Source organism: Sodiomyces alcalophilus (genome assembly GCF_042370955.1).
Source record: "Sodiomyces alcalophilus JCM 7366 unplaced genomic scaffold ACRALscaffold_11, whole genome shotgun sequence".
Taxonomy (NCBI): domain Eukaryota; kingdom Fungi; phylum Ascomycota; class Sordariomycetes; order Glomerellales; family Plectosphaerellaceae; genus Sodiomyces; species Sodiomyces alcalophilus.
In genome coordinates, this window is record NW_027263542.1 from 434,294 (window position 1) to 458,471 (window position 24,178).

At 56.1% G+C, this 24,178-nt stretch overlaps 10 protein-coding genes and 1 non-coding gene across 11 annotated transcripts; 8 read left to right on the plus strand and 3 right to left on the minus strand.

Annotated features, from left to right (window-relative positions):
* The first annotated feature begins 1,067 nt into the window (after nucleotides 1-1,067).
* ACRALDRAFT_1066356 (uncharacterized protein) lies at nucleotides 1,068-2,973 on the plus strand. The gene is made up of 3 exons (XM_071017333.1): nucleotides 1,068-1,539; nucleotides 1,619-2,106; nucleotides 2,177-2,973. Exons 1-3 carry the CDS (start codon nucleotides 1,306-1,308, stop codon nucleotides 2,439-2,441), a joined length of 987 nt encoding a protein of 328 aa, XP_070870930.1. The 5' UTR covers nucleotides 1,068-1,305; the 3' UTR covers nucleotides 2,442-2,973.
* Nucleotides 2,974-2,989: 16 nt separating this feature from the next.
* Nucleotides 2,990-5,122, minus strand: ACRALDRAFT_1083824 (uncharacterized protein; the record flags this gene model as incomplete). Its single annotated transcript, XM_071019520.1, has 3 exons — nucleotides 2,990-3,742; nucleotides 3,812-4,569; nucleotides 4,620-5,122. The coding sequence occupies 3 exons, from the start codon at nucleotides 5,120-5,122 to the stop codon at nucleotides 3,132-3,134; spliced, it is 1,872 nt and encodes a 623-aa protein (XP_070870931.1). The 3' UTR covers nucleotides 2,990-3,131.
* Nucleotides 5,123-6,110: 988 nt separating this feature from the next.
* Nucleotides 6,111-6,701, minus strand: ACRALDRAFT_1066358 (uncharacterized protein). The gene has a single exon (XM_071017334.1). It carries the CDS (start codon nucleotides 6,679-6,681, stop codon nucleotides 6,229-6,231), a length of 453 nt encoding a protein of 150 aa, XP_070870932.1. The 5' UTR covers nucleotides 6,682-6,701; the 3' UTR covers nucleotides 6,111-6,228.
* Nucleotides 6,702-7,524: 823 nt separating this feature from the next.
* On the plus strand, nucleotides 7,525-11,195 carry ACRALDRAFT_1078326 (glycoside hydrolase family 3 protein; the record flags this gene model as incomplete). The annotated part of the gene is made up of 5 exons (XM_071018761.1): nucleotides 7,525-8,255; nucleotides 8,330-8,936; nucleotides 8,998-9,949; nucleotides 10,008-10,428; nucleotides 10,518-11,195. Coding segments are annotated over exons 1-5 (2,441 nt in total), but the record flags the coding sequence as incomplete, so codon positions are not given.
* Nucleotides 11,196-11,340: 145 nt separating this feature from the next.
* On the plus strand, nucleotides 11,341-11,413 carry ACRALDRAFT_t297. The gene has a single exon. It is a non-coding gene; the product is annotated as a tRNA-Phe (tRNA).
* A 135-nt stretch (nucleotides 11,414-11,548) lies between these two features.
* Nucleotides 11,549-12,118, plus strand: ACRALDRAFT_1066360 (uncharacterized protein). The gene is made up of 2 exons (XM_071017335.1): nucleotides 11,549-11,876; nucleotides 11,947-12,118. The coding sequence occupies exons 1-2, from the start codon at nucleotides 11,638-11,640 to the stop codon at nucleotides 12,002-12,004; spliced, it is 297 nt and encodes a 98-aa protein (XP_070870934.1). The 5' UTR covers nucleotides 11,549-11,637; the 3' UTR covers nucleotides 12,005-12,118.
* Nucleotides 12,119-12,450: 332 nt separating this feature from the next.
* ACRALDRAFT_1078327 (uncharacterized protein) lies at nucleotides 12,451-13,584 on the plus strand. The gene has a single exon (XM_071018762.1). The coding sequence runs from the start codon at nucleotides 12,511-12,513 to the stop codon at nucleotides 13,423-13,425; it is 915 nt and encodes a 304-aa protein (XP_070870935.1). The 5' UTR covers nucleotides 12,451-12,510; the 3' UTR covers nucleotides 13,426-13,584.
* A 1,890-nt stretch (nucleotides 13,585-15,474) lies between these two features.
* ACRALDRAFT_213833 (uncharacterized protein) lies at nucleotides 15,475-16,958 on the minus strand (the record flags this gene model as incomplete). Its single annotated transcript, XM_071024143.1, has 4 exons — nucleotides 15,475-16,356; nucleotides 16,391-16,402; nucleotides 16,472-16,812; nucleotides 16,847-16,958. Coding segments are annotated over 4 exons (1,347 nt in total), but the record flags the coding sequence as incomplete, so codon positions are not given.
* Nucleotides 16,959-17,688: 730 nt separating this feature from the next.
* On the plus strand, nucleotides 17,689-19,855 carry ACRALDRAFT_1045492 (uncharacterized protein). The gene is made up of 4 exons (XM_071015397.1): nucleotides 17,689-18,174; nucleotides 18,270-18,303; nucleotides 18,360-18,942; nucleotides 19,075-19,855. The coding sequence occupies exons 1-4, from the start codon at nucleotides 17,832-17,834 to the stop codon at nucleotides 19,624-19,626; spliced, it is 1,512 nt and encodes a 503-aa protein (XP_070870937.1). The 5' UTR covers nucleotides 17,689-17,831; the 3' UTR covers nucleotides 19,627-19,855.
* Nucleotides 19,856-20,268: 413 nt separating this feature from the next.
* Nucleotides 20,269-22,136, plus strand: ACRALDRAFT_1083829 (uncharacterized protein; the record flags this gene model as incomplete). The annotated part of the gene is made up of 4 exons (XM_071019521.1): nucleotides 20,269-20,690; nucleotides 20,762-21,271; nucleotides 21,532-21,602; nucleotides 21,899-22,136. The coding sequence occupies exons 1-4, from the start codon at nucleotides 20,313-20,315 to the stop codon at nucleotides 22,134-22,136; spliced, it is 1,197 nt and encodes a 398-aa protein (XP_070870938.1). The 5' UTR covers nucleotides 20,269-20,312.
* Nucleotides 22,137-23,071: 935 nt separating this feature from the next.
* Nucleotides 23,072-23,851, plus strand: ACRALDRAFT_2114880 (glycoside hydrolase family 61 protein; the record flags this gene model as incomplete). Its single annotated transcript, XM_071023711.1, has 1 exon — nucleotides 23,072-23,851. The coding sequence occupies one exon, from the start codon at nucleotides 23,072-23,074 to the stop codon at nucleotides 23,849-23,851; it is 780 nt and encodes a 259-aa protein (XP_070870939.1).
* Nucleotides 23,852-24,178: the final 327 nt, after the last annotated feature.

The following is a 24,178-nucleotide window of genomic DNA, read 5'->3' on the forward strand; positions in this document are numbered from 1 at the left end:
TCTGGGACGGAGAATGGGAACTTGAGTCCCTGTACCGGGCCCACTTTGAAAGGTAACCATCTGCTAACAAGGAAAATCCCGACACCAAAAGTCCCAACCAAATGAGCCATCAGAACCAGTTCTTCGAGGCCAACCACCTTCTTGATCTTCATAAACTGCAGTAGTGTACTTCGTAGTCAAGACGGAAGAGCCGACGAGAGAAACACACATACTTCGCATGAGCAAAGGTCACAAGTTACGGGGATAGGTTATGGGCAATGTACTCCGTACTTATACGTACTTCGAAGCTACTAAACCAACAGGTATCGTGACATTTGCATTCGCCTAAAACGAATTGCCAGACATTGCAGCCCTGATTCCCTTTTTACCCCACACCGTCTCTCTTCCCCCTCTCTTTCACTTTCACTCACTCTTTTCTCTTTTTTCTTCATTTCCTCCTCGACCCATGACCATAGTCGACTTTGCTTGAAGAACTTACATGTCGTCGTCAGACCCATCTATCTATCGACCACTATGAAAGTGCGCGTTCTATCACGTCCCGGTCACTGACAGTCAACCCAGCGACCCAGATCCTATTCGTATGGCCCTCTTGTTGCTGCAACCTGACACCACGGAATATACGCATACGAATACAATACAGAATGGTTTCTTACTTCGAGCCAAGAGATTCAACATCTCGTCCTCATCCCTGGTCCACCCCAACTGTCGCCAAGCCGACCGTCCCAGGCTCTAGTGCAACTTCTCCATCCGTGCCCCGGGTTTCTCCACATGTCTTGGTTGTCGCCTGAGCATACACACATCCTGGCCTCTTGTGAGCCTTTTCAGCCCGTTCCATTGGCCCATGTTTGTCTACCGGAAGATCAGACCTGGACAGATTCCCAGCAGTCTGTGTCTAGCTCCGGCTCCCCATCAAAGCTCGCTCTGACACATGTACATACATACGTTGCAAGCCGGCCAGCCAGCAGGAATCTTTTACCCAGTGGGTAACCGACTTTCGCCGACTAGACCACAAAGCAACTACTTGTATAGGTTAGGGCCTCCCTTGAGAAGGGAAAAGCGAAAACGCCAAAAAAAAAAAAGCCAACAACGCCATCAACGCCAACAACGCCATCAACGACACCAGCAGGCCCAGACTAAAACTGTCAGTCAGCCAGCCTGTCGCTGCCGCTCTTTCAACCGCCTCGAAACGTCTCTTGGTTTCCGGTTGAAATATCCTCCTCGATGAGTCTGGGGGCCTCTCTCCGAATCCATGTCATCTGGATGCGCTCAACACCCGCCCCTCGACCGCGTGGGTGACACGCCAAGATGACGGTATACTTCGAGCTGGGCTGGGCCATCCTCAGCACAATATGCCTGGCCAACGTCTTATTCGGCCTCATGGTCGTCAACATCACCTCGCTGTCGCCGGCTGCCATGGTCCCCATCGTCGTCTCGGTGGCCGGCGCTGTCGCCAACGGGCTATGCTTTTACGCCTATTACGGCGACTATCCGCTGGTCAACACGGCCGTGGCGTCTGTCATTGCGGACGTTATGTGGTTGGTATGTTATGTTTTGTGTTTCCATGTTCATTTTCAACCCATGCGACCCGACCTGGGCCCCTGAATAACACGCAATGTAGATCCAAGAAGCGGGCATGTCGTTTTACAGCTACATCATCCTCGTGCGCATCCTCTTTGATTGGAATCTAAGGATATTCAAGTTGCTGTTCTGGTCCATCATGTGTATCATTGCCGCCACGAGAGTAGCCATTGCCACCTTCCGGGCCGTGGCCATCCTCAACGGCGACGAGCGCGCCCAGCACATCATCAATCGACTGCACGTCGGCTACTTCACCGCCATCGCCCTGGTGGAATGCGTCAGCGCATTTTACCTGCTCCGGAAATTCACGAGCGCCAAGAGGTCATCAAGGCAGGCGTCGCTGCCGACCGCGCTGTTCCGGCACCTCATGCGGAGCACCGAAGTCCGCGTCGCCACCCTCGCCCTCATCGGCACCGCGCGAGCCCTGACGTATTATTCCCAGCCTTCGTCCCAGAAGGCCTCTTCCGTCTCCAGCCAGATTGATCGCTTCCTTTACACTATGGAGTGCATGTTTCCCGTCATGCTATTGTACGTATTTCGCCCTCCACTACGCAAGGCGTCTCGGTTCGTGGTGACTAACCGCAGAAATTCGTTTCAGCATCGACCTGCTCGCCTCGAAACTGGTCTTCCACAACGAGAGGGAACAGTACTCGCTCCCGCGAGTCGACACCGGCAGCCGGGTGCTGCGTGAGGAGAGTGAGGTTTGGAACTCATGGTCGCGGAGTTCGAGACGAGATAGGCAGCAACTACCTTCCATATCTTCGGGCGCACAGGACGCGGTGCTCACCGGAACCGAGTTGTCAGCTTCCTGGGAGGAAGCGATCGAGAGGCCGCCAAATGCAAAGGTTCCATATCCACCATAGCGAAGAGTTGTTCGAAAAAAAAAAAAAAAAAAAAGGGCGTCTGTTGATCGTTCCTGGGAATTGTGAAAGGCAAACTCGGCGACTTGTGGGATGGCCGACCGGTGCTATCTGTGACCATGCACGGCGCGGGCGATGACCAACGGTGCAGGTCGAGAACGAAGGTCTTGTCGTGGACCAACTATCGCTTCTCTGCACCCCCTGACGATCCGTCACCAGTGGCCGCCGCCTCAAATTGTGCAGACGTCATTTACCGTGTCGACGGTGACGCAACCGCAGGCTGTCACGGTCGCATTCGTGGGTTGGTGGGGTCCCGATACCCTGGTCTCACGCTCCGAACCCATGCTGCCTTGGCTCTCGGCGATATCTTTTTGCCTCCGAATAGAAATTGAGTTGATTTCGCCAGTTTTATGCGAGATGAAGAAAAGAGCGTTTGTACGTTGTACATGATAACGAATGGATGTGAGAGGCCAGGAGAAAATCGATTACTTCTTGACCCCTTCCACGGAGCAAAGACCAATGCGAACAAGACATCAACATGAAATCAATGGCCAACACGTGATTGTTCCTGATTTATTTATTTTTTCATTCCTAACGTGACAAGTCCCGTAATTCATTCCTGTCATTCATGTCCCTTCAAGGGGTCCTTTCATTTCCCCATTATACGTTCATCCACTGACCCTCAAAAGCCCCCTAGATCCGACCCCTGCGGAGGAACTTGTTGGGAATGTCCACGTACTTGGCCCGCAGATACTCGCACAGGTTCTTACCAAGGGTATCATACTCGCTAGTCGAGTTGAAACCGCGGTCCAGGTGGTCCCGCAGGAGGAAGTGCACGGCGCGGATGCCGGGGATCTCGAAGCGCTCAATCTTCTTGCCCTTGTTGCTGCCCTCGAGCAGCTGGCCAATCTTCTCAATAGTAAGGATGCTGCGCAGCCAGTCCCACTCGTCGTCGTGGCGCACCCAGAGGCCGACGTTGGCGTCGGAGGCCTTGTCGCCGGAGCGGCCGCCGACGACCCAGCCGAGGGGCCCGCGGGTGGTGGGGCCGAAGGAGGAGAGGTCGACCGGGTCGACGGGGTCGTAGCTCTTCTGGTCGCGCGGGTAGGTGGTGACGTTCTTCTGCACGGGGATGTCGATGCTCTTGCCGGCCCAGGGGAGCTCGACGCGGTGCTTGACCTCGGACTGGGGGAGGAGGGTGACGTAGTACTCGTAGAAGGGCTTGCCCTCGGACTGACGCTGGTCGTTGTGCAGCGTGGCGCCGGGGCAGGACTGCAGGAAGTTTTCCATGCACCATCGGTTGAAGCCTGGGGGGAAAGGGAGTTAGCTGGGGCGGAGGATTGGAAAATGGCAGAGGGAAAGAGGAGAGAACGTACCGGGCACATCGAGGGTGGACTTGTCGACAAGCTCACGTCGCCTGGTCTGGACAAAGATACGCATGTCGACAGTGGCAACCTCCTGGTTGCGCGGGTTAGGAGGGGAGTAGCCGTTCAGGCTGAACTTGAGGCAGGTGAGATCCTTGACGGCATCGCCGATGGAGTGGCGGATCTGGCGCTCGGTCCACTCGGCCTTCTCCTCGAGGTCGAGACCGCAGATGTAGTAGTGGAACTCGGCCTGGTAGCCGCCAAAAGCGGTGAGGCCGACCTTTGTGGTGGCGGGGGCGGGCAGGCCCTTGACGCCGGTGACCTGGACGCGGTCGGGGCCGAGCTGGGTCATGACGACGCCCTCGAGGTTGGCGGTGACGTCGGAGCCGTAGTAGAGGGGGCCCTGGATCTCGTACAGGAGCTGGGAGGAGACGGTGCCGACGGAGACCTCGCCGCCGGTGCCGGGTTCCTTGGTGATGATGCAGGAGCCGTCGGCTTCGACCTCGGCGATGGGGAAGCCAATGTTCTCGCACTTATCCATGAGGCTCTTGAAGCCCGAGTAGTAGCCGCCGCAGACGTACGAGGAGCACTCGATCAGGTGGCCGCAGACGAGCGAGCCGGCGATCTGGTCGAGGTCGGTCTCGCGGTCCCAGCCGTGCCACCACATGCAGGCGCCGATGGTGGGGGCGGCGTCGGCGACGCGGCCGGCGATGACAATGTCGCAGCCCTGGCGCAGGGCTTCGGCGATGCCAGCACCACCGAGGTAGCACCTGTAACGGTCAGTGGTTGTGTCTCAAAGGAACGAGACGAGTTGACTTACTGGGCAGCCTCAAAGTACTCCATGTGACCCCATTCCTTCAAGGGCTTGCCGGTCATCAAGCTGGGAAAGACCTCGCCATTCTCGTACATCCTGCGGACGGTCTCGGTGACCTCGTCGCCGTTGATCCAGCCGACCTTGAGGTCGAGGCCCTGCTTCTCGACCTCCTCGGCGACGATGGAGGCGAGCAGCTCGGTGTCGCTGGCGCCGGCGTTGACGGCGACCTTGATGTTCTTGGACTTGAGGTAGGGCAGGGCGGGGCTGAGGTTCTCCATGAAGGTGGGGTCGAAGAGGCCCTGGGGCAGCTCCTTGAGCTTGCCCTCCTTGAGGAGGCGCATGTTCTCCTGCTTCTGGGCGCCGTGGAGGGTCATGGTGCACTCGGAGAGCCAGTCGCCGATGATGCAGTCGATTTCGCAGTTCTTGGCCAGGTCTCCGATGGCGCGCTGGCGATCGGAGAAGCCACCGGACGAGCCGGCGATGCGGATGGCCCTCTTTGCGGAAGGCATGGCGACTGTGTGCTGTGTGACTGGGTTTGGAGAGGGGTGTGGTTCCCGGTGGTGTTCTAAGACGCTTAGAAGGGAAAGTGATGTTGGAGGAGGGTGGTTGATGGAGGAGCAGTCGAGGTCTGAAGTGGTCGATACCAGGCAGAGGTTGAGGTCGGTCCTATATATTCATGTTTACATCGGATAACACATCCCCTTCCCCAGGCCTTCCTAGTTGTCCTATCATGGCGAAATCCGACACACGATACCGGAGTCTGTTAGCCTCTGGTCGATAGACTGGACTTAACTGGCTGGAGCGGCCCAGAACGAAACGTTAACGCCGGAGGGGCGAGAGCTATCCCCGTCTCCCCCGTAACCCCTCCATGGGAAAAGCCGACGCAGTCGAAGCCGGCAACGCTAGGGGCGAGCTATAAGTAGAAAAGACGTCTCGGGAACGAAATCGGGGCCCCGGGTGGGGAGAAAAAGGGTTCCTGTGACTGGTTTTTACCCCACTAGGAGTGAATGGTGGCGATGCGGGCAACGGAAAATCATATCCAAACTGCAATTCGTCCATCACGGTGGCCCCGTTCGTCCGCAGCCAGATTTCGGGTCGATATGGTTGTGACGGTGGATTGTGAGAGTTGTTTGAGGGTCAGAGAGTCTTCAGTCGCACTCGTGACGGGCATCCTTTCCGTTGTGGTGACAACGCTGTGGTGTTGACGGAGGAAATCAAGGTGAAGTTATCCAGGGATTGAACTGATAAGCGATTAGACGGCAAGGTACCTTGTTACCGGTGAGTGGAGAAACCCGTGGGGGAGGACCCTAGAGGGTGGGGGTACTCTGGGGTTCTCCTGGCCTAAAGTATCAAGGTATCTTCTCTGTAGAGCGGATACCGAGTGCCGCATACATTAGGCCTAACACTAGTGATACCTGAATCGTATGGATTGTCTGGCCATGGTTGCATGATTCAGGCGAGAGACCTGATATAAACTACGGTCATAGGGCAACAAAGCAGAGGCCAGAAATCCAGACGTGTATATGTAAGTAACCTAGACATATGAATAATTATAGGCACAAGTAAACATATAGAGACATGATTTGAGAGAATGATCCTCTACGACTTGGCTTCCTCAGTCTCTGCTGTCCGCTGGAGGAGATTCAGGCCAAGCGACGACGCCTTCCGGGATCGGCACGACGGCCTCGCGGGTCCAGATGTGCGAGACGCCCTTCAGTTCCAGGCCATCGATAAGGCCTCCCTTCACACTCGCCCGGGGGAGCGGGGAACCATCGGGGCCGCGACCGCGGTGCACGACACGGACGCCGCAGGTGCGACAGAAATAGCAGTCCAGGGTGCGGCCGGCGTTGCCCGGGCGCGTGAAGACGTCCAGACGGGCACGCAGGTCCGGCGAGTAGACGTCAGAGTCGGGGAAAACGGGCAGGGCAGAGGCGGGGAAGACGGCCGAGATGCCAAAGGCGGAGGACGATTGGCGGCGACACTGGGAGCAGTGGCAGCAGTAGACGGAGAGGGGGGTGGGTGTCGCTGTGCGGAAGGTCACGGCGCCGCATTGGCATGAGACGTCCATTGTCGGTTGGGAGACAGAAGTATGAGCTGTAGGGACGCGTCATGCGATGAAGCTGGTTGAAGAAAATAACGGGATTACGTTGGGCTGAACTAGGGTTGAGATTGGAGCAGTCAGTTAGTTCCAAAGGAAGAAGAGGAATTGCATTAGACCTCGGAATACGAGTACTTCATGGCCGGCGCGTCATTTGAAGGGCAGACGAGGCGAGGAGTCGGACGCTAAATAGTCTATCTTGATTAGGTAAGGCGAGGGCCGAGGGATTACAGCATGTATGTAATTACTTTGTACTTTGTACTGTCACACACCCGTGACCCCACACAGCCCTAATTACGTACCTTAGGTAATCATCATCTCCCTGACACATCCAGCTTTTCTGCTCTCCCACCACTACCCTGGCACTCACTCCATTTCAACCGATTCCATTTCTTCTTCATCCACCGATTCAATCTCCATTATGCTCAGGATTATGCTCTGAATCATGCTCTATTCGAATGTATGAATCAAACTGAACGAAGAGAAAGAAAAACATGACAAGAGCCTCGTCAATCGGAACACCTCGATGAGTCGACGTCGACCTTAGCGATCAAGATGCATCTCAATTCGACGCCGACAAAACGGCCAACGGCTGACTTCCAACTGCTCTTGCTAGCTATATTTGGCCACTCCCAAGCCACTGGACGGATCCACTCATCGTGGGCTGGACGTTATGCGGTCCCTGAGCCATCCTCCGGCCTCTTTCGGAAGACTCCTCCGGGACCACCCAGCCGCTGTCTCTTCCCTTCGTGGGGATCAAAGGGATGCATCCTCCGCCGCTTCCCCTGTCAATCATGGGTGTCTGTCATGTCACACAGACACGACCTCGTTTATCAACATGCTGTCGCGTGATTGAAGAACGTGCAACATGGCATTGGGAATCGCCAACTTCTGCTACTGTACTGGAAACGAGGACTCTGTCACCCATCTGCCCGCCCTGCGATGAGTCCATCGGCCGTCCGAGAGCCACGACTGCAGGATCCTCCTGCAGTGCGCCGGCTGGTCCGGACGACGAGCACCCACCTCTGGCTTGCGTCGACCTACCCTACCGCATGTCAGCTCCACATCCCGCTAAACAAGGCGGCGCCAAGCTCCCCTTACGTTGGACCATCCCTCAGGGCTATTTCGGTCTAGATCCAACGTTCCTCCATGCAACACCACAGACGAGGTATCCATCACCGTGAAGCATGAAGAGCACCACCAGGGCAGCCACCACGCCGGGGGATCAGTGTCAATGTCGATTCCGCCGTGTTATCGCGGGTGCCAATTGAAATGACGACGTATAAGACCCTTCAGGCGCTCGATTCCTCTGCCACTGAGTCTGTCCTGCTTTCCACCTCGCCAACTGTTCCTCTCCATTTACCCTCTGCGCTTCTGGTCTTCGGCCGTCAACTTTGCGCGCAAACTCTTCCGTCAGGAGAGGAATAAAGTCATTGATCTCCAACAGATCGTCCTCTTCAACATGCACGAGTCTATCAAGGATATCAACGTCGAAGAGACCCTCGCGGCCCTCAGCCTCGAGGAAAAGATCTCTCTGCTGTCCGGTACGTCGCCTTTCTCTCCTCCCGCTTATCCCGCCACACGCCTTGCGACTCGAATCACTAACATCGCCTTGTAGGCTCCGGCATCTGGGATACTGCATCCCTTCCCAACCATGGCATCCCCTCGGTTCGCTGTACCGATGGTCCCAATGGTGCCCGCGGCTCTCGTTACTTCAACCCCGTTCCTGCTCTCTGCATCCCCTGCGGCACCGGTCTAGGCGCCACATGGAACCCCGAACTCATCCGCCGTGCCGGCGAGCTGCTTTCCCGCGAATGCGAGGCAAAGGGCGCTCATGTTTGGCTGGGCCCTACCGTCAACATTGTCCGCGGACCGCTCAACGGCCGGGGCTTCGAGAGCTTCTCCGAGGACCCTTACCTGGGCGGTATTCTTGCCGGCGAGATTATCCGGGGCGTTCAGAGCCGCGGTACCTCGGCCGCCCTCAAGCATTTCGTGGCCAACGATCAGGAAACACAAAAGATGACCGTAGACGTCCGCATGTCCGAGAGGGCCCTGCGCGAGGTCTACCTCAAGCCTTTCCAGATGGCCATCAAGAACGGCGACCCCAAAATCCTCATGACCTCGTACAACAAGGTCAATGGCACCCACGTCTCCGAAAACTCGCCCATGCTCCAGGATATCGTGCGGAAAGACTGGGCGTTTGACGGTCTCGTCATGAGCGACTGGTGCGGCCCCCTCCCCTACCTCTTGAGGAATGTCCGCCCCGTCCAATCTAACACATGGCAGGTTCGGCGTGTATTCTTGCGCCGAGTCCATCAACGCTGGCGTCGACCTCGAAATGCCAGGCCCCTCCCACCTCCGCAGCCAAGCCGCGGACCAAGTCCGCGCTGGCAAGATCAAGATGGAAACCATCGACGAGCGTGCCTGTCAGGTCCTCAACTTCCTCAACTACGCCACCAAGGCCCCGGTGTCCGAGAAGGAGACCAGCCGCGACACGCCCGAGGACCGTGAACTGAACCGGCGTCTAGCCGGCGAGAGCGTCGTTCTTCTCAAGAACTCGGGTGGGCTTCTTCCCATAGACCCGGCCACCTGTGACGAGGTGGCCATCATCGGCCCCAATGCCAAGCTCGCCATGGCGTGCGGAGGTGGCAGCGCCAGCCTTCGTCCTTACTACACATCGTCCGTTTTCCAGGGCCTCCGGGACCAACTACCGGAAAACACAAAGGTGCACTACGAGCCCGGCGTCTTCGGTCACGTCTTGCTACCGGTCCTGACGTTTGAGCACGTCACCAACGACGCCGGCGACCCTGGTGTCTCTATTGAGCTCTTCCACGAGCCGGCATCCACCCCCGACCGCAGGCCTTTCGACTCCCACACCCTGCCCGACACCACGTACCAGCTCATGGATTACTGGCATCCGGAGATGAAGGACCCTTTCTACATCAGCATGCGCGCCAACTACGTCGCCGAATACGACGGCGTCCACGACTTTGGCCTCGCCGTCTACGGCGTCGCCAAGCTCTACATCGACGACGAGCTCATCATTGACAACGAGACGTCCCAAACGCCGGGCGGGATGTTCTTCGGAAAGGGTACCGTCGAAGTGCGCGGCGCCTACGACATGAAGGCCGGCCAGTCGTACACCCTCCGCGTCGAAGCCGGCAGCGCCGCCCTGTCCAAGGTCGAAACGCCGAATTCCATGGCCATCCCAGGCGGCGCCCTGCGTCTCGGCGGGTGCGTCCACATCGAACCCGAAGACGGCATCCGGCGGGCCGCCGCGCTGGCGAAGCGGTGCAAACACGTCTTTGTCGTCGCGGGCCTCAACTCCGATCTCGAGAAGGAGGGCAAAGACCGCGACTCCATGTCGCTGCCTCCCCACGTCGACTCCCTCATCGAGGCCGTCCTCGAGGCGAACCCCGACGCCGTCGTTGTTACGCAGGCGGGTAACCCCATCGCGTTGCCGTGGCGAGACCGGGCCAAGACGATGCTGCATAGCTGGTACGGAGGTAACGAGGCCGGTAACGCTGTGGCGGACGTGGTCTTTGGCAAGATTAACCCCAGCGGGAAGCTGCCCGTCACGTTCCCGGCTAGGTTGGAAGACGGGCCGAGTTTCCTCAGTTTTGGGGCCGACAACGTGTCTATTTACTATGCCGAGGACGTTTTCGTCGGCCATCGCTGGTTTGAGGCCAGGGGGATCGAAGCTGCGTTTCCGTTTGGGTGAGTTGCACCGAGTTGCACTGAGTTGCGCCTCGAGCAGAGTAGAATGGAAAGTCTTGCACAGTTGTACTAACAAGCCACTTCTCCAGTCATGGCCTCAGCTACACGACCTTCACGACATCCGACATGGAGGTATCGGATAAGGAAGCCTCGATCACCATTGAAAACACAGGATCACGGGCCGGCTCGGAGGTTCTCCGTCTCTACATCTCGCACAAGGGCAAGTCCCGCTTCATCCGACCGGTACGGACGCTGGGCGGGTTCAGGAAAGTGTTCCTGGAGCCCGGCGAGAAGAAGCGGGTGGCGTTGTCGATGGATAGGCACAGCACGTCGGTGTGGGACGAGGCGAAGAGGGCGTGGTGCGTGGAGGCTGGCGAGTATGCGGCTTCGGTGGCGGCCGGCGAGGGGACGACGACGCTTGAGGGGCTGTTTACAGTGGGAGAGGATATGTTCTGGACTGGTTTGTAGGTATTCGTTGAGTTGAGAAGCATGAGATGACACGGCTGGATAGGAGTTAATTGCGGTCAGCCTGGTTAGATGGCTGGAAAACAGGAGCAACTGTACGACATGGCAGAGTTTACGAAGTACGTCCAACCACGTCGACCAAGTATGAGTGGGCGCCATATGAACAATAACTCATCCGTAGGGAAGGGCACTTATTCACTAAGGGGAGGCGACTTTCGCTTTCATGCTTTGGTCGACTCCGCGCTCTCGGCCGAGTCCATCCGAATCCAGCCATCAGACATGACCGGCTGCGGTAAGGACCCGGTGTGTCTAAAAGTAATGTATGAGAATTTCCTACTTACTTAGGTGCCCCTGAACAGGCCGTGACAATTGAAATCATCAGTCTTGCCAGACCCCGTCTCGGCCGCGGTGTTAGAAGCCGACGATGGTGTGGCTGATTATCAACAAGGAGCAGTGGCGCAGTTGGGAGCGCGTTAGACTGAAGATCTAAAGGTCGCCGGTTCAATCCCGGTCTGCTCCATCTTTTTGCCTTTTCATCTACTGTTTTTCTTTCTTTTTTTTTTTTTTTTTTTGAAGAGACGCATCTTTCTTTTTGCCCTTGCCGTTCGTTAATAAAGGTTCTTGTTCCAGAAGCCTCATTCCTGGCATCTTTCAAACATTCCGTACAGGATCTCCCACCCGCAAACAATTAGTCGTTTACTCTCTAACATCACTCAATATACACCAGAAATACAGAGAGCAAATATGACAAACCTGTCAGTCATTCGTCGCATCGATTGCGCAGTCTCAACTCGGCCAGATTCCCTGTGTCCTTGGGGTTACTACGTCCTGATACTTCACGGCGTGCCGTCTATCGTTGGGGTGGGTAAGCCTTCCAGTAAAGCGTTGGAAAGGTTAAGCTCCAAGTCAATTGATTTCGTCGTCCCGGACGATCGTCTCGCGGCTGGCCAGTTCGTCTACGGACGGCGGAGTCAAAGAGAGCTCTTGCAATGTCGCAGTGGTCAGATTCCCCAGCGTGCCTTTAGTAATTCAATATAAAATGAAAAGACGAACCTCAGCTTCTCAAGTGCATAAAAGTCTGCAACAGCGCAACTTGCCCGGGTCAGAGTAGCCAGTTCGGCTTGACGGTGCTGACTATCCTTCGACTATGTTAGAACCATCTTCTCCCTATTATCCCTCGGCCTGGGCAAAATAGTACCCTCTCTGGTTCGCCAACAGCCTCAGGGCGACGCAGTTATAGTGTAGTGCGTATGGCCAAACGCCCAGAGCTTGACCCAGAGAGATAAGGTCGTGGTTCCCGGGGATAAAGCCGGTTCACTGAGTGGAAATAGAATGACGAAAGACGTGGATGATAATGACTTGCTATGATGGCAGACTGACGTGAGGTACAGTGACCAGACAAAACTGTCGAGCAAATGTACTTACAGCTCCACGTCAATAGGCAGCGTGAGTAGGTACATTTGCTCGATATTTGTGTCGACTTATTGTAGATAAAAGCAGCCAGGGCGTCTCAATGAGATATCCTCAACTTTGTGAGGCGCCATTCCACTCACTAATCCAATATCCCGTTCCAAGTCCTCATTCATTGAATTCCCCAGCATCAGAAAATCGCCCATCATGTCAAACCTCAAAATCCAACAATGGACGGCAGACAAGCCGTTCGTCGTTATCCGCTGCGGCCTAGGAGAAGGCCCCTTTTACGAGCCCCAGACTTACAGTCTCCGTTTCGTCGATATCAAAGAGAAGCGAATCCACACCGTCTCGCTGACCAACGGCCCCGAATCCCTCACGACCATCCAGCTCGACGTCCCTCCCTCCGTCACCGCCGACGTCGACGGCCTCGACCCAACCAAGACCATCCTCGTCGGCTTGAAGCATGGCATCGCCCTCCTCGACCGGCAAACCCTAACCTACCAATACGTCGCCCGGTTCGACGCCACGTCCGAGCTGGAGTCGGAGCGGGTGCGGGCCAACGACGGCGCCGTCGACCCGCACGGACGCTTCTGGCTCGGCGCCATGACCGATTTCGGCTTCGGCGACCCGAAACCCGAGGAGGGCGCGCTGTACCGATTCACTGGCGAGTCGGCGCACAAGGTCAAGGGGGGTATCGCCATTCCCAACGGGATCGGGTGGTCGCCTGATCACCGCACCATGTACGTCGTCCACTCGACAGCCAAGAAGCTGCTGGCGTTCGACTACGGCCAGGACGGGACGGTGTCGAACGAGCGTCTCTTTTACCAGTATGATGGTCCCGGCGAGCCGGATGGGGTTCGGGTGGATGAGGAAGGGGCTCTTTGGATTGCGGTGTTTGGGGGAGGAAAAGTGCTGCGGGTGTCGTCTGGGGGGGAAGTCATTGGCGAGGTCAAGGTGTCAACGCGGTTCGTTACCTGCGTGCAGTTTGTGGGGACGGAACTCTACATCACTACAGGGGCAGACGAGGACGGTCAGGGGGAGAGTAAGGAGTTTGGTGGTTCCATATTTCGGGTGGATGTTGGTGTAAAGGGGTTAGAGCCATTCCAGTTTCGACTCTAGAGGAAAAGTAACTAATGGGAAGATGGTCCTTTTGTAGGACTCCTAGGATGGCTTTGTCGCACTGATGCGTTGATTGTAGGGCGAAATGGCGGGTAACTGTAAATAGGGGCTGGAGTCTTATTCACAACCCTTTCGAGGCATGAATGGATTACAATCAAGACAAAGCAAATGGACTTCGATCCTTCCTATTACACCTAACCATTATAACGTACATGTATGTAATTACTGTCACGGAATATGATTGACCTTATTTCACTTTCAGATATTTATCCACTGCAACATGGAACCACCTAACGGTTATCCCGACACCCTCTCACTTGAGCCTCACAGATGGAGATGACAGACCAATCCCGCGCCTGGCCTTGGGCATGGAATACCAACTCCCTCTTACCAGGTCCCGCAACTGGAACCCGGCCTCAACCTCCACTCCGTCGAACAGCGTATCTTGACGGTCTTCGAGGCGTCGCTTCCCTCGCCGTCCTCCTCTCCCACACGCTAGGCGGAATAAACGAAGACCTCAACCTTCCCTACGGTGTTCCTCCCCCCTCAGCCTCGACCTCAACAACAGAAGCGACGACCCCAACAGGGAGGTCTCCCCTCAAGCTCCCCGTCATCCGCCTCCTCTACGCCGGCAACGCAGCCGTGGCCGTCTTCTTCGTCGTTTCAGGCCACACCCTTTCCCTCCGCGTCCTGCGCCGCGCTCGGGAGGGGGACTATGCGCCGCTCTACGCCGACCTATCCTCGTCCGTCCTCCGCCGTGCCGCCCGGCTCCTGATCCCGACCATCGTTTCCTCGTTCTTGGTGGCCATCCTCGCCCAGCTCGGCGCCTTCGAGCATGCCGTCCCGTCGTCCGACGTCGGATACCTCATCTTCGCGAAGCGCATGTCGTCCCTGGCCGCCCAGCTGCGGAATTGGTGGGGCGGGGAGATCTGGGGCGAGCTGCTCAAGCCGTGGCCGGGGCCCCTGGAGACTGTCAACCTGCGGTACGGATACCAGATTTGGACCATCCCGGTGGAGATGTGGTGTTCGTTCCGGCTGTTTCTGCACCTCCTGGCCTTGTCGCGCGTCCGTGGTTCCGTGAGGGTATTGATGGTTGGCGCATCGGCGGTGTACCATATCGCCCACGGTCGATGGGACGTTTTTCTGTTTCTCGCGGGGATGGTCAGCGCAGAGGTGCAAATCATCGCTACCTCATCGCGGTCCTCTTCCGTTTCGTCCGGTTCTATAAGCCGGTTTACCTTGTCAAGCTTCTTCACGAGAAGGAAGCTGCCGTCTCTCCTCCTCCTCATAGTAGGTCTCCTCCTCATGAGCGAGCCGGAAGCCGACCCGTCCAAGTCTTCCACCTGGGCGCTCCTCAACCATCTGGTCCCGGCATCCTTCAGCGGGCAGACTCCCGACAGGTTCTGGAGCGCCATCGGCGCGCCACTCGCGGTTTACGCTGCGGGAGACTTATGCTTCATTCGTTGCTTTCTCGAGTCCCGCGTCGCTCAGTACCTGGGGCGCATATCATTCGGGCTTTACCTTGTCCATAACGCCATATTCTGCAGCCTGGGCGCATGGCTTTTCGGTTTCGACTCTGTGAATTGGAATATTGCCATCTTGGTCGTCGTGTTGCCTGTCGCGCTTTGGGTAGGGCAGTTATTTAGTCGGTTTGTCGATGAGCCGGTCGTGAGGATAGTCAAATGGGTCGAGAAGGAGTACTTGGTAAATGAGATGGGCGAGGGCGATTTCACAGCCAAGACTGACGTTGTACTTTGACCGCGTGCGGCGTCTAGGAAGGGTATCCAAGAAACTGTGCCATAGATGGATAGATGCAGCTGTTGGGAAGATATGGGAGGCACAGGATAAGAGGGCTGAACCGCTTTTTACTGGAGAGCTGGAGAGTCCAGTCTGACTCTTCATTGAGTGCTTCACACATCTGAACTGGAAAGACATGATCATCCTTAGCATGGCAATAACTGAATACAAACAGTCGTCTCTAAATAACTATCCAAGTAACTTCAGTCTTCAAACTCGTGTCTTCATCATCGCCCCTATTTAGTTAGTATCGTCTCCAACCTCTCCGCCACCCTCACCCCAACTCTCATCGTCACTCCAATCCCCTTCCGAGCTCGACGGATAAAATATATAGTCCTCTTCCCCAATGTCATACTCACTCTCACTCTCGCTCTCACCCTCGTCCTCACTGTCACATCCGCTCTCCTCGCTAGTGTCTTCTACCTCATGCGTACCTGGACCAAGCAGTACCGGAAGAGGTACTGAAGGATCAAGGTCATCGACGACATCGGCTGCACCAGAGAATGCGGCCATTTGCATCAAATCCCACTGCGTCCTGATGAGGGTTTCCGTCTTTTGTAGGTCCCCCCGCTTCACTTTGAGGGTAAGGAAGCGCTCTGGGTTGACAGAATCCGGAGACGACGATTCCACGTACTCTCGAATCGCCTCGATGGTCTCTGGGCAGTCAAGATCGACTTCTGGGATTCCGTGCGGCTCTTTGCTCTCCCAGGGCCCCAGTCTCTCTTTCAGGGTCTCGGCAAGGGTCGGAGGCAGCCGGCGCCATTCCACCTGAAAGTAAGCGTAGTCCCCGACCCCTGCCAACTGGCAGTCTTCGAGCGTGAGGTGCTTGGTCTCAACCCACTTCAAACCGAAGAAGGCTTTTCTATAGTAGCCACATAGCTTAGGGCTTAGGCTGATCATATTACACCCTTGGTTCAGATAGTCGACTGCGGCGGAGTTGTCCGAATCGGGAGGATAGATCAGGGAGAATAGTCGTTTCACAAGGTCAATATCGAACAACATGACTGCCACGGCAAATATGACTTGGGAGTTTTGTCGACTCTCGGGCGTGTCGTGGATAGTGGGCGGCCAGATGTGGTGGATACGGGGGCGAAGTTTCGTCATACCGCAGGCCCAGTTATCTCTTCTCAAAGCCTGTCGTTTGGAGTTCGAGTTAATATTATGATACTGCGTGCTTACACTGAAGGTGGAGGACATCGACTCACTCTTTCCTCTTCTATAGTATATGGTGTATTTTCAGAATTTGGACGATGTAAGACTGGGTTCGGTCAATTTCCGTTAGTTTTGTCAAGACATAAGGGACGGGAGGGGGTAATAGGGACGACTTACAGATTGCCAACAAGGATTCAACCTCTCGCAGGCGGCAGTAATAGGACGTCCACGGTCTAAACGGCAAATCGCGTCTGAGCACATCGAGATCGGAAAAGAGGAAGGCAGACAGCTGCATGAGGTTCAGGGAGAAATCCTGTAAGCCGGTCTGCCCAAACTTGACGGCACCCCTACGGATCCGTCTGACGATTTTTCTCGCGATGTCTAGTCGCGCGTCCAGTTCTTGGTCCAAACTCTTTCTGTCCATGGTCATCACGTAGTCTGACGGTGTTGTCAAGTTATAACGAAGGAAGACGGTAAAAGTGCTTGCGGGAAGGGCGGGATACGACAAGATGAGCCTCCCAGGCTTCATGACTTGAGACTGGCTTCATGTTTAAATATGTGAGCTGGACCGTACGTGGTGGCATTTGTGTTTAAAGGCAAAGTGTTTTCGAGCGTTTAAGTTTAAGGCTGAGAGGTAGATAGATTCAGGGCTGAGTGGTAAATTCAAGGCTGTGAGGTTATTGGAGTCAATTCGTTCTAAGCTCTGAAGGCTGAGAGCCTCAGAACCATATAATAGATCGTGGTTGTTTCGTTATATTCTTCGTTGATACTTTGTGGCTTGCCTCCTTCTTGTTTGTGCCCCCATATCATATCAATGTGGATCGCCGCTAACGGCCGAGAAATAGGAACGCGGCTGGGAAACTGGCCGGTCACGGAGCTACTGTAAAGGTACAACGTACGTTGTACCTGTTAGTACGTAATGGCCCGTGCCGCTGGCCCTGCAACCTTCCAAATCTGGAGTCCGAGTGCGGTAAAAGAGTGGGACCTTTCGGGAATAAGATGGTGGGAGAAAGAAGCGAGAGAGAAGCGCGCTTGGAAGGATATGGCTGGCTATGATTGGGCCAACCTAAAGCAGCACATGTACTTTAGGTACGTACTCCATAAGCAGCAACTGCCGTCGGCGATAGCCCGGCGTTCTTGTGATTTAGCACAAGATCCTCGGCTCGGAAGCAAGGCCGACGGACCCACGAAGAAACAATGTAATCATTCTGTCGTCCTTCCGTCGGTCCCGCTTCCCAGCAATTTGTATTTGTCATTGCTTTAATTCCCTGAAAACATTGCTCAACTTGGACTCACGTACCTATCTTCACACACCAACGCTGGGAGATGGATCGATATTCCATATCCTCATGACATTTTCACGACTTGGTCGACATTGCGCCCTTCCGAGCCTGATTTCCCGGAGCCAATAGCTGGGAACGAAAAGACCGCTCAGGAGACGACTCACCGACGGAACAATGACGGGCCACATGCCCTCATCCCGGCCAGGCGATGACCATGTCGAAAAACAACAGGTTCAGGGTGGCCGCGAAACGACGACGGGACAAACTCCAGAGACAAATGCCGGTAGCGGAATTACCAACGCGCCAGAAAAGAATGACGACGCGAGTCGCGATGCCGGGTCCACCGACTCCTCTTCGGTGGAGTATAGTTCCCCGGACGGCGACAGAGTAGGAGAGGTATCGGCGGCGGAGGACGGGTCGCCGAAACGGGATGCGGGAGCGGTCGATCGGGTGTTGTCCAAGTCGAGCGTGCCGCCTGAACCAGCTCCGGATGGGGGGTTGCAGGCATGGTTGGTTGGTACGTCCATGTCTTCTTTTTCTTTTTCTTTTTCTTTTTCTTTTTTCGTGAGGTGGGATGAGATGACAATGTCTGATTCTTCAATGTTCTTATAGTGGTCAGTGGACACCTCATCGTGATGAACACATGGTAGGTTCCTCTTCATGGCCACTCAGCCCCTAGAGGCCACGGCTGACGGCATCCAGGGGCGTCATCAACTCCTTCGGGACATTCCAAACCTACTACACGACGCTACTCGCCCGCCCTCCCCAGGACATCTCCTGGATCGGCTCGTTCCAAATCTTCCTCCTCTTCTTCATCGGCACCTTCACCGGCCGCCTCACCGACGCCGGCTTCGCACGGTCCTCGGTGACCATCGGCGCCGCGCTGTCCCTGCTGGGGACCTTTGCCACCTCGGCGTGCACGCAGTACTGGCAGTTCTTCCTCGCGCAGGGCCTCTGCGTCGGGCTCGGGAACGGCTTCCTGTTCTGCCCCAGCCTGGCCGTCCTGGCGACCTGGTTCCAGAAGCGCCGGTCGCTGGCCATCGGCATCACCGCCTCGGGGAGCGCCACCGGCGGCCTCGTCTTCCCCAGCATGGTGAGGGAGCTGCTCCCGCGCATCGGCTTCGGGTGGACCATGCGCGCCATTGGCTTCATCCAGCTGGCGTCGTTTGTCGTTAGTATCGTCTTTTTGCGGTCGAGAATCAAGCCGCGTAGGTCGGGAAAGCTGGTCGAACTGGCTGCGTTTAAGGAGATGGAGTACACGTTGTATGCCTGCGGTGCGTTTATGGTGAGTTTTCTTTTCCCTTTTCTTTTCCCTTTTTTTCTTTTTTTTTTTCTTTTTTTTTCCTTTTTCGTTTTTTCCCCCTCTCTTGCTGTTAGTGTCATGGTTCCTCTCTTCACTTGCTAACCAGCCGAGTAGTGCTTCTTGGGAGTCTATTTCGCCTTCTACTACCTCGCGTCCTACGCCCGCGACATCCAGGGCATGTCGTACACCACGTCGCTCAATCTGCTCCTCATCCTGAACGGCATGGGATCCATCGGCCGCCTGGTGCCCAACCACATCGCCGACCGCATCGGGACCCTCAACGTCTTTGTGCCGCTGGCCGGCTCCTCCGCCCTGCTCATGTACGCGTGGATGGCCGTGTCGTCGCCGGCGGGACTCTACGTCTGGTCCGTGTTCTACGGCTTCACCGCCGGCGGCATCCAGTCCATGTTCCCCGCGGCGCTGAGCGCCCTGACCACGGACCCGCGCCGGCAGGGCACGCGCATCGGCATGGTCTTTACCATTGTCAGCTTTGCCGTGCTCATCGGGTCGCCTATATGCGGGGCCATCCTCTCTGCTATGGATGGCAGTTATGTTGGCGCCCAGGCGTTCGCGGGGACTGCGTTGGTCGTGGGCATGTGCCTCCTTTCCACCGCGAGAGAGGTGAAGAGGCGCAAGGCGGGGCAGCCTTTTTGGACAAAGGCGTGATGAGAGGTTGAGGTTTGTCTTTCCGTATCTCCCGCGCTGAGTATTATTAGGTCAACATGTCATTTGGGCGAGAGCGTCAGCGGTAAAATATAGAGCAGCATGGGGTCGTTCGTTTGTGTAAAGAATGTGTACTTGATAGAATTCAGTCATAAAAGATAACTAGAGCCTTGAGAGAGAGGACGCATACTAAGGTTGTCAAGCAAGACGAGGACCTAGCAGCGACATCGTGAAGTTCGTGAGGGCAAGGAGCCGAAGGATATCAGGTGGAAAGGGGTTTCAGCCAACCTCGGCAAGGTACAGCCTAGTGTTTGGGTCCAGCAAACGGCCCAACGACATCTGTTAGACACGGACGTGTTCTTCGTTGCGCGTGTCCTTCGTGGAGAGCCATGTTATGTTGTCGTCGCCGTTCTTCTCGGCGCTCTGATAAGACTTGACTTGAGGTATTTTACGAAGTAGATCTTCTCTTAAAAAAGTACGAAGTATCTTGTACTTATGAGGGCTATAATGTAGCTTAGTAACCCAGGTCTTGCTGACTAAGCATCTTTTACTTACGAGACTGATGACGTAAGGGCCTCTGCGCCTGGACGACACGTCTATGCCCTTGCTTTCTGCCTAGTCCATCAACATCACAGGGACCATCATCGGGACGGCACTCTCCCATATCATTCTACCCTCTACCTCCCGAGATGACAGACCCGCTACCTCCGCACTCGACCGTGCGTGTCGCCCACATGATCCGGCCATTCGAGCGGCCCGTCAACTACCTCGTCCGGGCCGGGAGGGCGGCCTCGTACCCGTTCCGGGGGATCTGGTATTTCTTGCGCAACACCGAGTTCTACCCCCTGTTGCGCGGCCGCCTGATACCGCTTACCATCATTTCCATCCTGGTCTACGTCATTCTGTTCACCTTTACCTTCCTCCCGCAGCTCGCGCTCCTAGCCATCTTCCAAGGCCGGAGCGCCTGGCTGAACGCGACCATCTTGGTGCTGGGCGAGGGTCACATCCTGATCCAGGCCTTGTTCGAGGGCTTCTTTGTCGATGAAGCCCGGGTTGACGTCTTTGATGTAAGTCGTGTTGGTCCCAGCCAAACCATCGCAGTGAGAGACACAGCCAGCTGCTAACTCGGTCCTTCCAGGCCACGCTCATCAAATGCTCTCACACCGACCTCGTCTCGCCCCACCGAATTCTCTATCCCGATGCGCCCACCGCTGTGAAAATGCTAGGCAAACCGACGAGCTCGGCTGTCTATACCCCCTGGAGCGTGATCCAGATCGTCGAGATGATCTTCTTTCTACCCCTCAACTTTATCCCCATCGTAGGGGCTCCCGCCTTTATCATGATCACGGGCACCAGGCTAGGCAAGCTAGCCCACCACAGGTGGTGGACACTACGGGGTCTTGACAAGAAGGAGAGGAAGAGGGAGGCCAGCGCCCGTTTATGGGAATACGTGTGGTTCGGCACCGTGGCCATGATCATGCAGCTCATTCCCGTCTTTGCTTTCTTCTTCCTCTTCACTACCACCGCCGGCGCTGCGCTGTGGGCGGCCAGGTTGGAGGACGAGAGGCGGTGGAACGATGTGCAAGCCATGGACAACGAAGGTGGTCCGACCGATACCCACCCGCCTCCACCGTACGAGGACGATCCAGTGTGATGTCGCGATACCGCCGAGGACCACTAATGACATCGGTTGTTTAATCCACCGATCCATCCTGGCAGATGCCCACCACCGTCAGCAAGTCAAGAGGCTTTTCTTATCAAGACATCGGAGACACGGAGGGAAGGCCCGCAAAGCAGCTCATCTGGGGATAGGTATCACGAGGGTTGAATGGAGCATCGAGCGATTGATTTCAGGCTTTGACTTTAATATGCTTTGTCACAGTTCGCCCAGGCTACGTCATATTGCAGCTCGATGCAACATTCCCTTCGCTGAGAGAGCGGAAGCAATACACGCGTCCCGAATCGCTCTTGACAGCAAGGTACGCCCACGCCTTCATAGTGTCGCAGCGGCCGCAAGTCATCTTTCAGAACCAACGGACAAGATTTGAAATATCTACATCGCCAGCATCAGATGCTTGGCGTGGGAGGCTGTCGAACATTTGCAGCTGCCAAGCGCCCAGGTTCATTTACCCGGTTACCAAACACGCACCACCTGCAGGTGACGACACTCTGTAGAATCAAGCGAAGCCTGCAAGTCAACCTCTGTTCCTCCCAAGCAGCAGTCCCGAGACTCATCACGGGCCTAATCGGAGACTCCTCTTGGAATCAAATATAGGGTAGACATAGAAGTACGACATGGCTTACCGTACCAACGAGAGGACGCGCAAGTGGCAATCAAACGAGTTTCTTCATCGCGATACGGAGCCCACATCCGCTTCCGAAACAAGATACCCGAGGGCGATGACGGCTCGCTTCCCGGAATCCGACTGACCCGCGCCACGAAGCGCCGATCCCTCTCGGCAGAGAACCGGATCGCCAGGAGGATGTACACCTTGCGTACGAATATAGGCTGACGTGCAAATCAATCAACTCAAACACATGATAGCTCTGATCAGACTAGTGGTGCCGAATCATTGGGAGGTCGTCGTCTTTGGAACAGATGTGGGAGTACTCGACCTTTTGCGTTGCCACGAATAGTGGAAGAGGCCCCTCAGAGTGAAGGGCACACGGCATTCGTCGCCATCGGGAACAGTGTGCTTTGGAGTCTTTGGCCGACTTCTGGCTAGGGGTTTGATGCTTGACCCAGCGAGCGGATCGGGTTCAAGCTCCCTAAGCACCCCGCCCGCCACAGATGATAGAGAAGGTCAATATTGCACTTCTCCATCTTGAAGCATCCAGGCGCTTGGCTTGGATGCAGCCAGCTGTTGCGATCGAAGACGCTCAACGAAGGTTGGGAGCCCAGAGTCTGGCTGCCAGGATTGTCAAACGTCGGGACACGCGAAGCAGATTGCCTGATGACGTTGCCTTCTCGATAAGGAAAAACAAGAGGACAATCCTGATGATCTATGACCTGTTTCTCCAGGAGATATCTGTCGGACAAGAGGCGGCTCTCAGATTCGCGGACCATGAATCTCCGGAATATGTCGATCACTGCCTTGCCGGGGATATACGCAACACTCCGGGCGTCCAATATAGATCTTGCGCGGCATTACTCTCCAAGTACCGCAGATGAGGCTCTCTTGACGAGTGTTTGATGTTGGAATATGGGAAGTGGTGCGGGCCGCGACGCCTGAAGCATGCCAGTACTCCGGCCAAGGCACCGGCTGACGACGATGGGATCTCATGGGCGGTCTCTACCGTCTGCAGAACCAAGTATAAGAGGACGACATCATCGCAGCGTCTGGCACTATTCCCATCAGCACACACGCGCCACCAACACCTTTCTTCAAGCCTCCTGCCTCGACTTGCTGCCTCCTGTCCAGTGTCCTCTGTCCCACACTCCACTACCATGGCTCAAAAAGCTCTGCTCGCCTCCGTCCTCGGTGCGGCCTCCGTTGCCGCCCACGGTTTCGTCGAGACCATCACCGTCAATGGCCAGACGCACGAGAACTACAACCCGGGAACCTTCCCCTACATGGACAACCCGCCCGCGGTCCCCGGCTGGACGGCCGACTTCCCGGACCTGGGCTTCGTCGAGCCCGCGGCCGCCGGCGACCCGGACATCATCTGCCACCGATCGGCGACGCCGGGCCAGTCGCACATCCCCGTCAACGCGGGCGACACCCTGACCCTGCAATGGAGCCCCTGGCCCGAATCCCACAAGGGTCCCATTATCGACTACCTCGCCAACTGCCACGGCGACTGCACCACCGCCGACAAGACGAGCCTCGAGTTCTTCAAGATTGCCGAGCAGGGCCTCATCACCCCCGGCGACCCCACCACCGCCGTGTGGGCCGCCGACAAGCTGATCGCCGACGGCGAGATCTGGGAGGTCACCATCCCCGAGGACATTGCGCCCGGGTCGTACGTCCTGCGCCACGAGATCCTCGCGCTCCACTCCGGCTCGCAGCCCAACGGCGCCCAGTTCTACCCGCAGTGCATCAACCTCGAGGTGAGCGGCAGCGGCTCGGCCGAGCCCAGCGGCGTCCCGGGTACGAGCCTCTACACTGCCGAGGATCCTGGTGTCCTCTTCAACGTCTGGGTCGCCGTGGACAGCTACCCTATCCCGGGGCCTCCTCTGTACAATGCCCGCAAGGCTCGCCGCCACGCCAAGGACATCAAGGCCTAGAGTGGTGGAAGTCTGTGGAGATGGTGAGGGAACTGATGCGCGTATATAAAGGATGCGACTGTGATGGCCGGAAGTGTAGGGGGGTAGAGATTAGAGTGAGGTTATTCAGACTGGTCTAAGTGTTGAAAACTGTTATAACCGTCTTGCCTAATACCCAATGTCATAAGGCTTACTCCTCCTTATAATAACATTGTTGTATTCAGTCTCATGTCCTATTAGCTGACTGCTGTTGCTATAGCTCTCACTACAGCTTAATAGCTCCATCTGTATTTGACTGTGTTCCCCAAGCCTTTGATATTGGAAAACCGTCGGGGGACTCTTGATTTA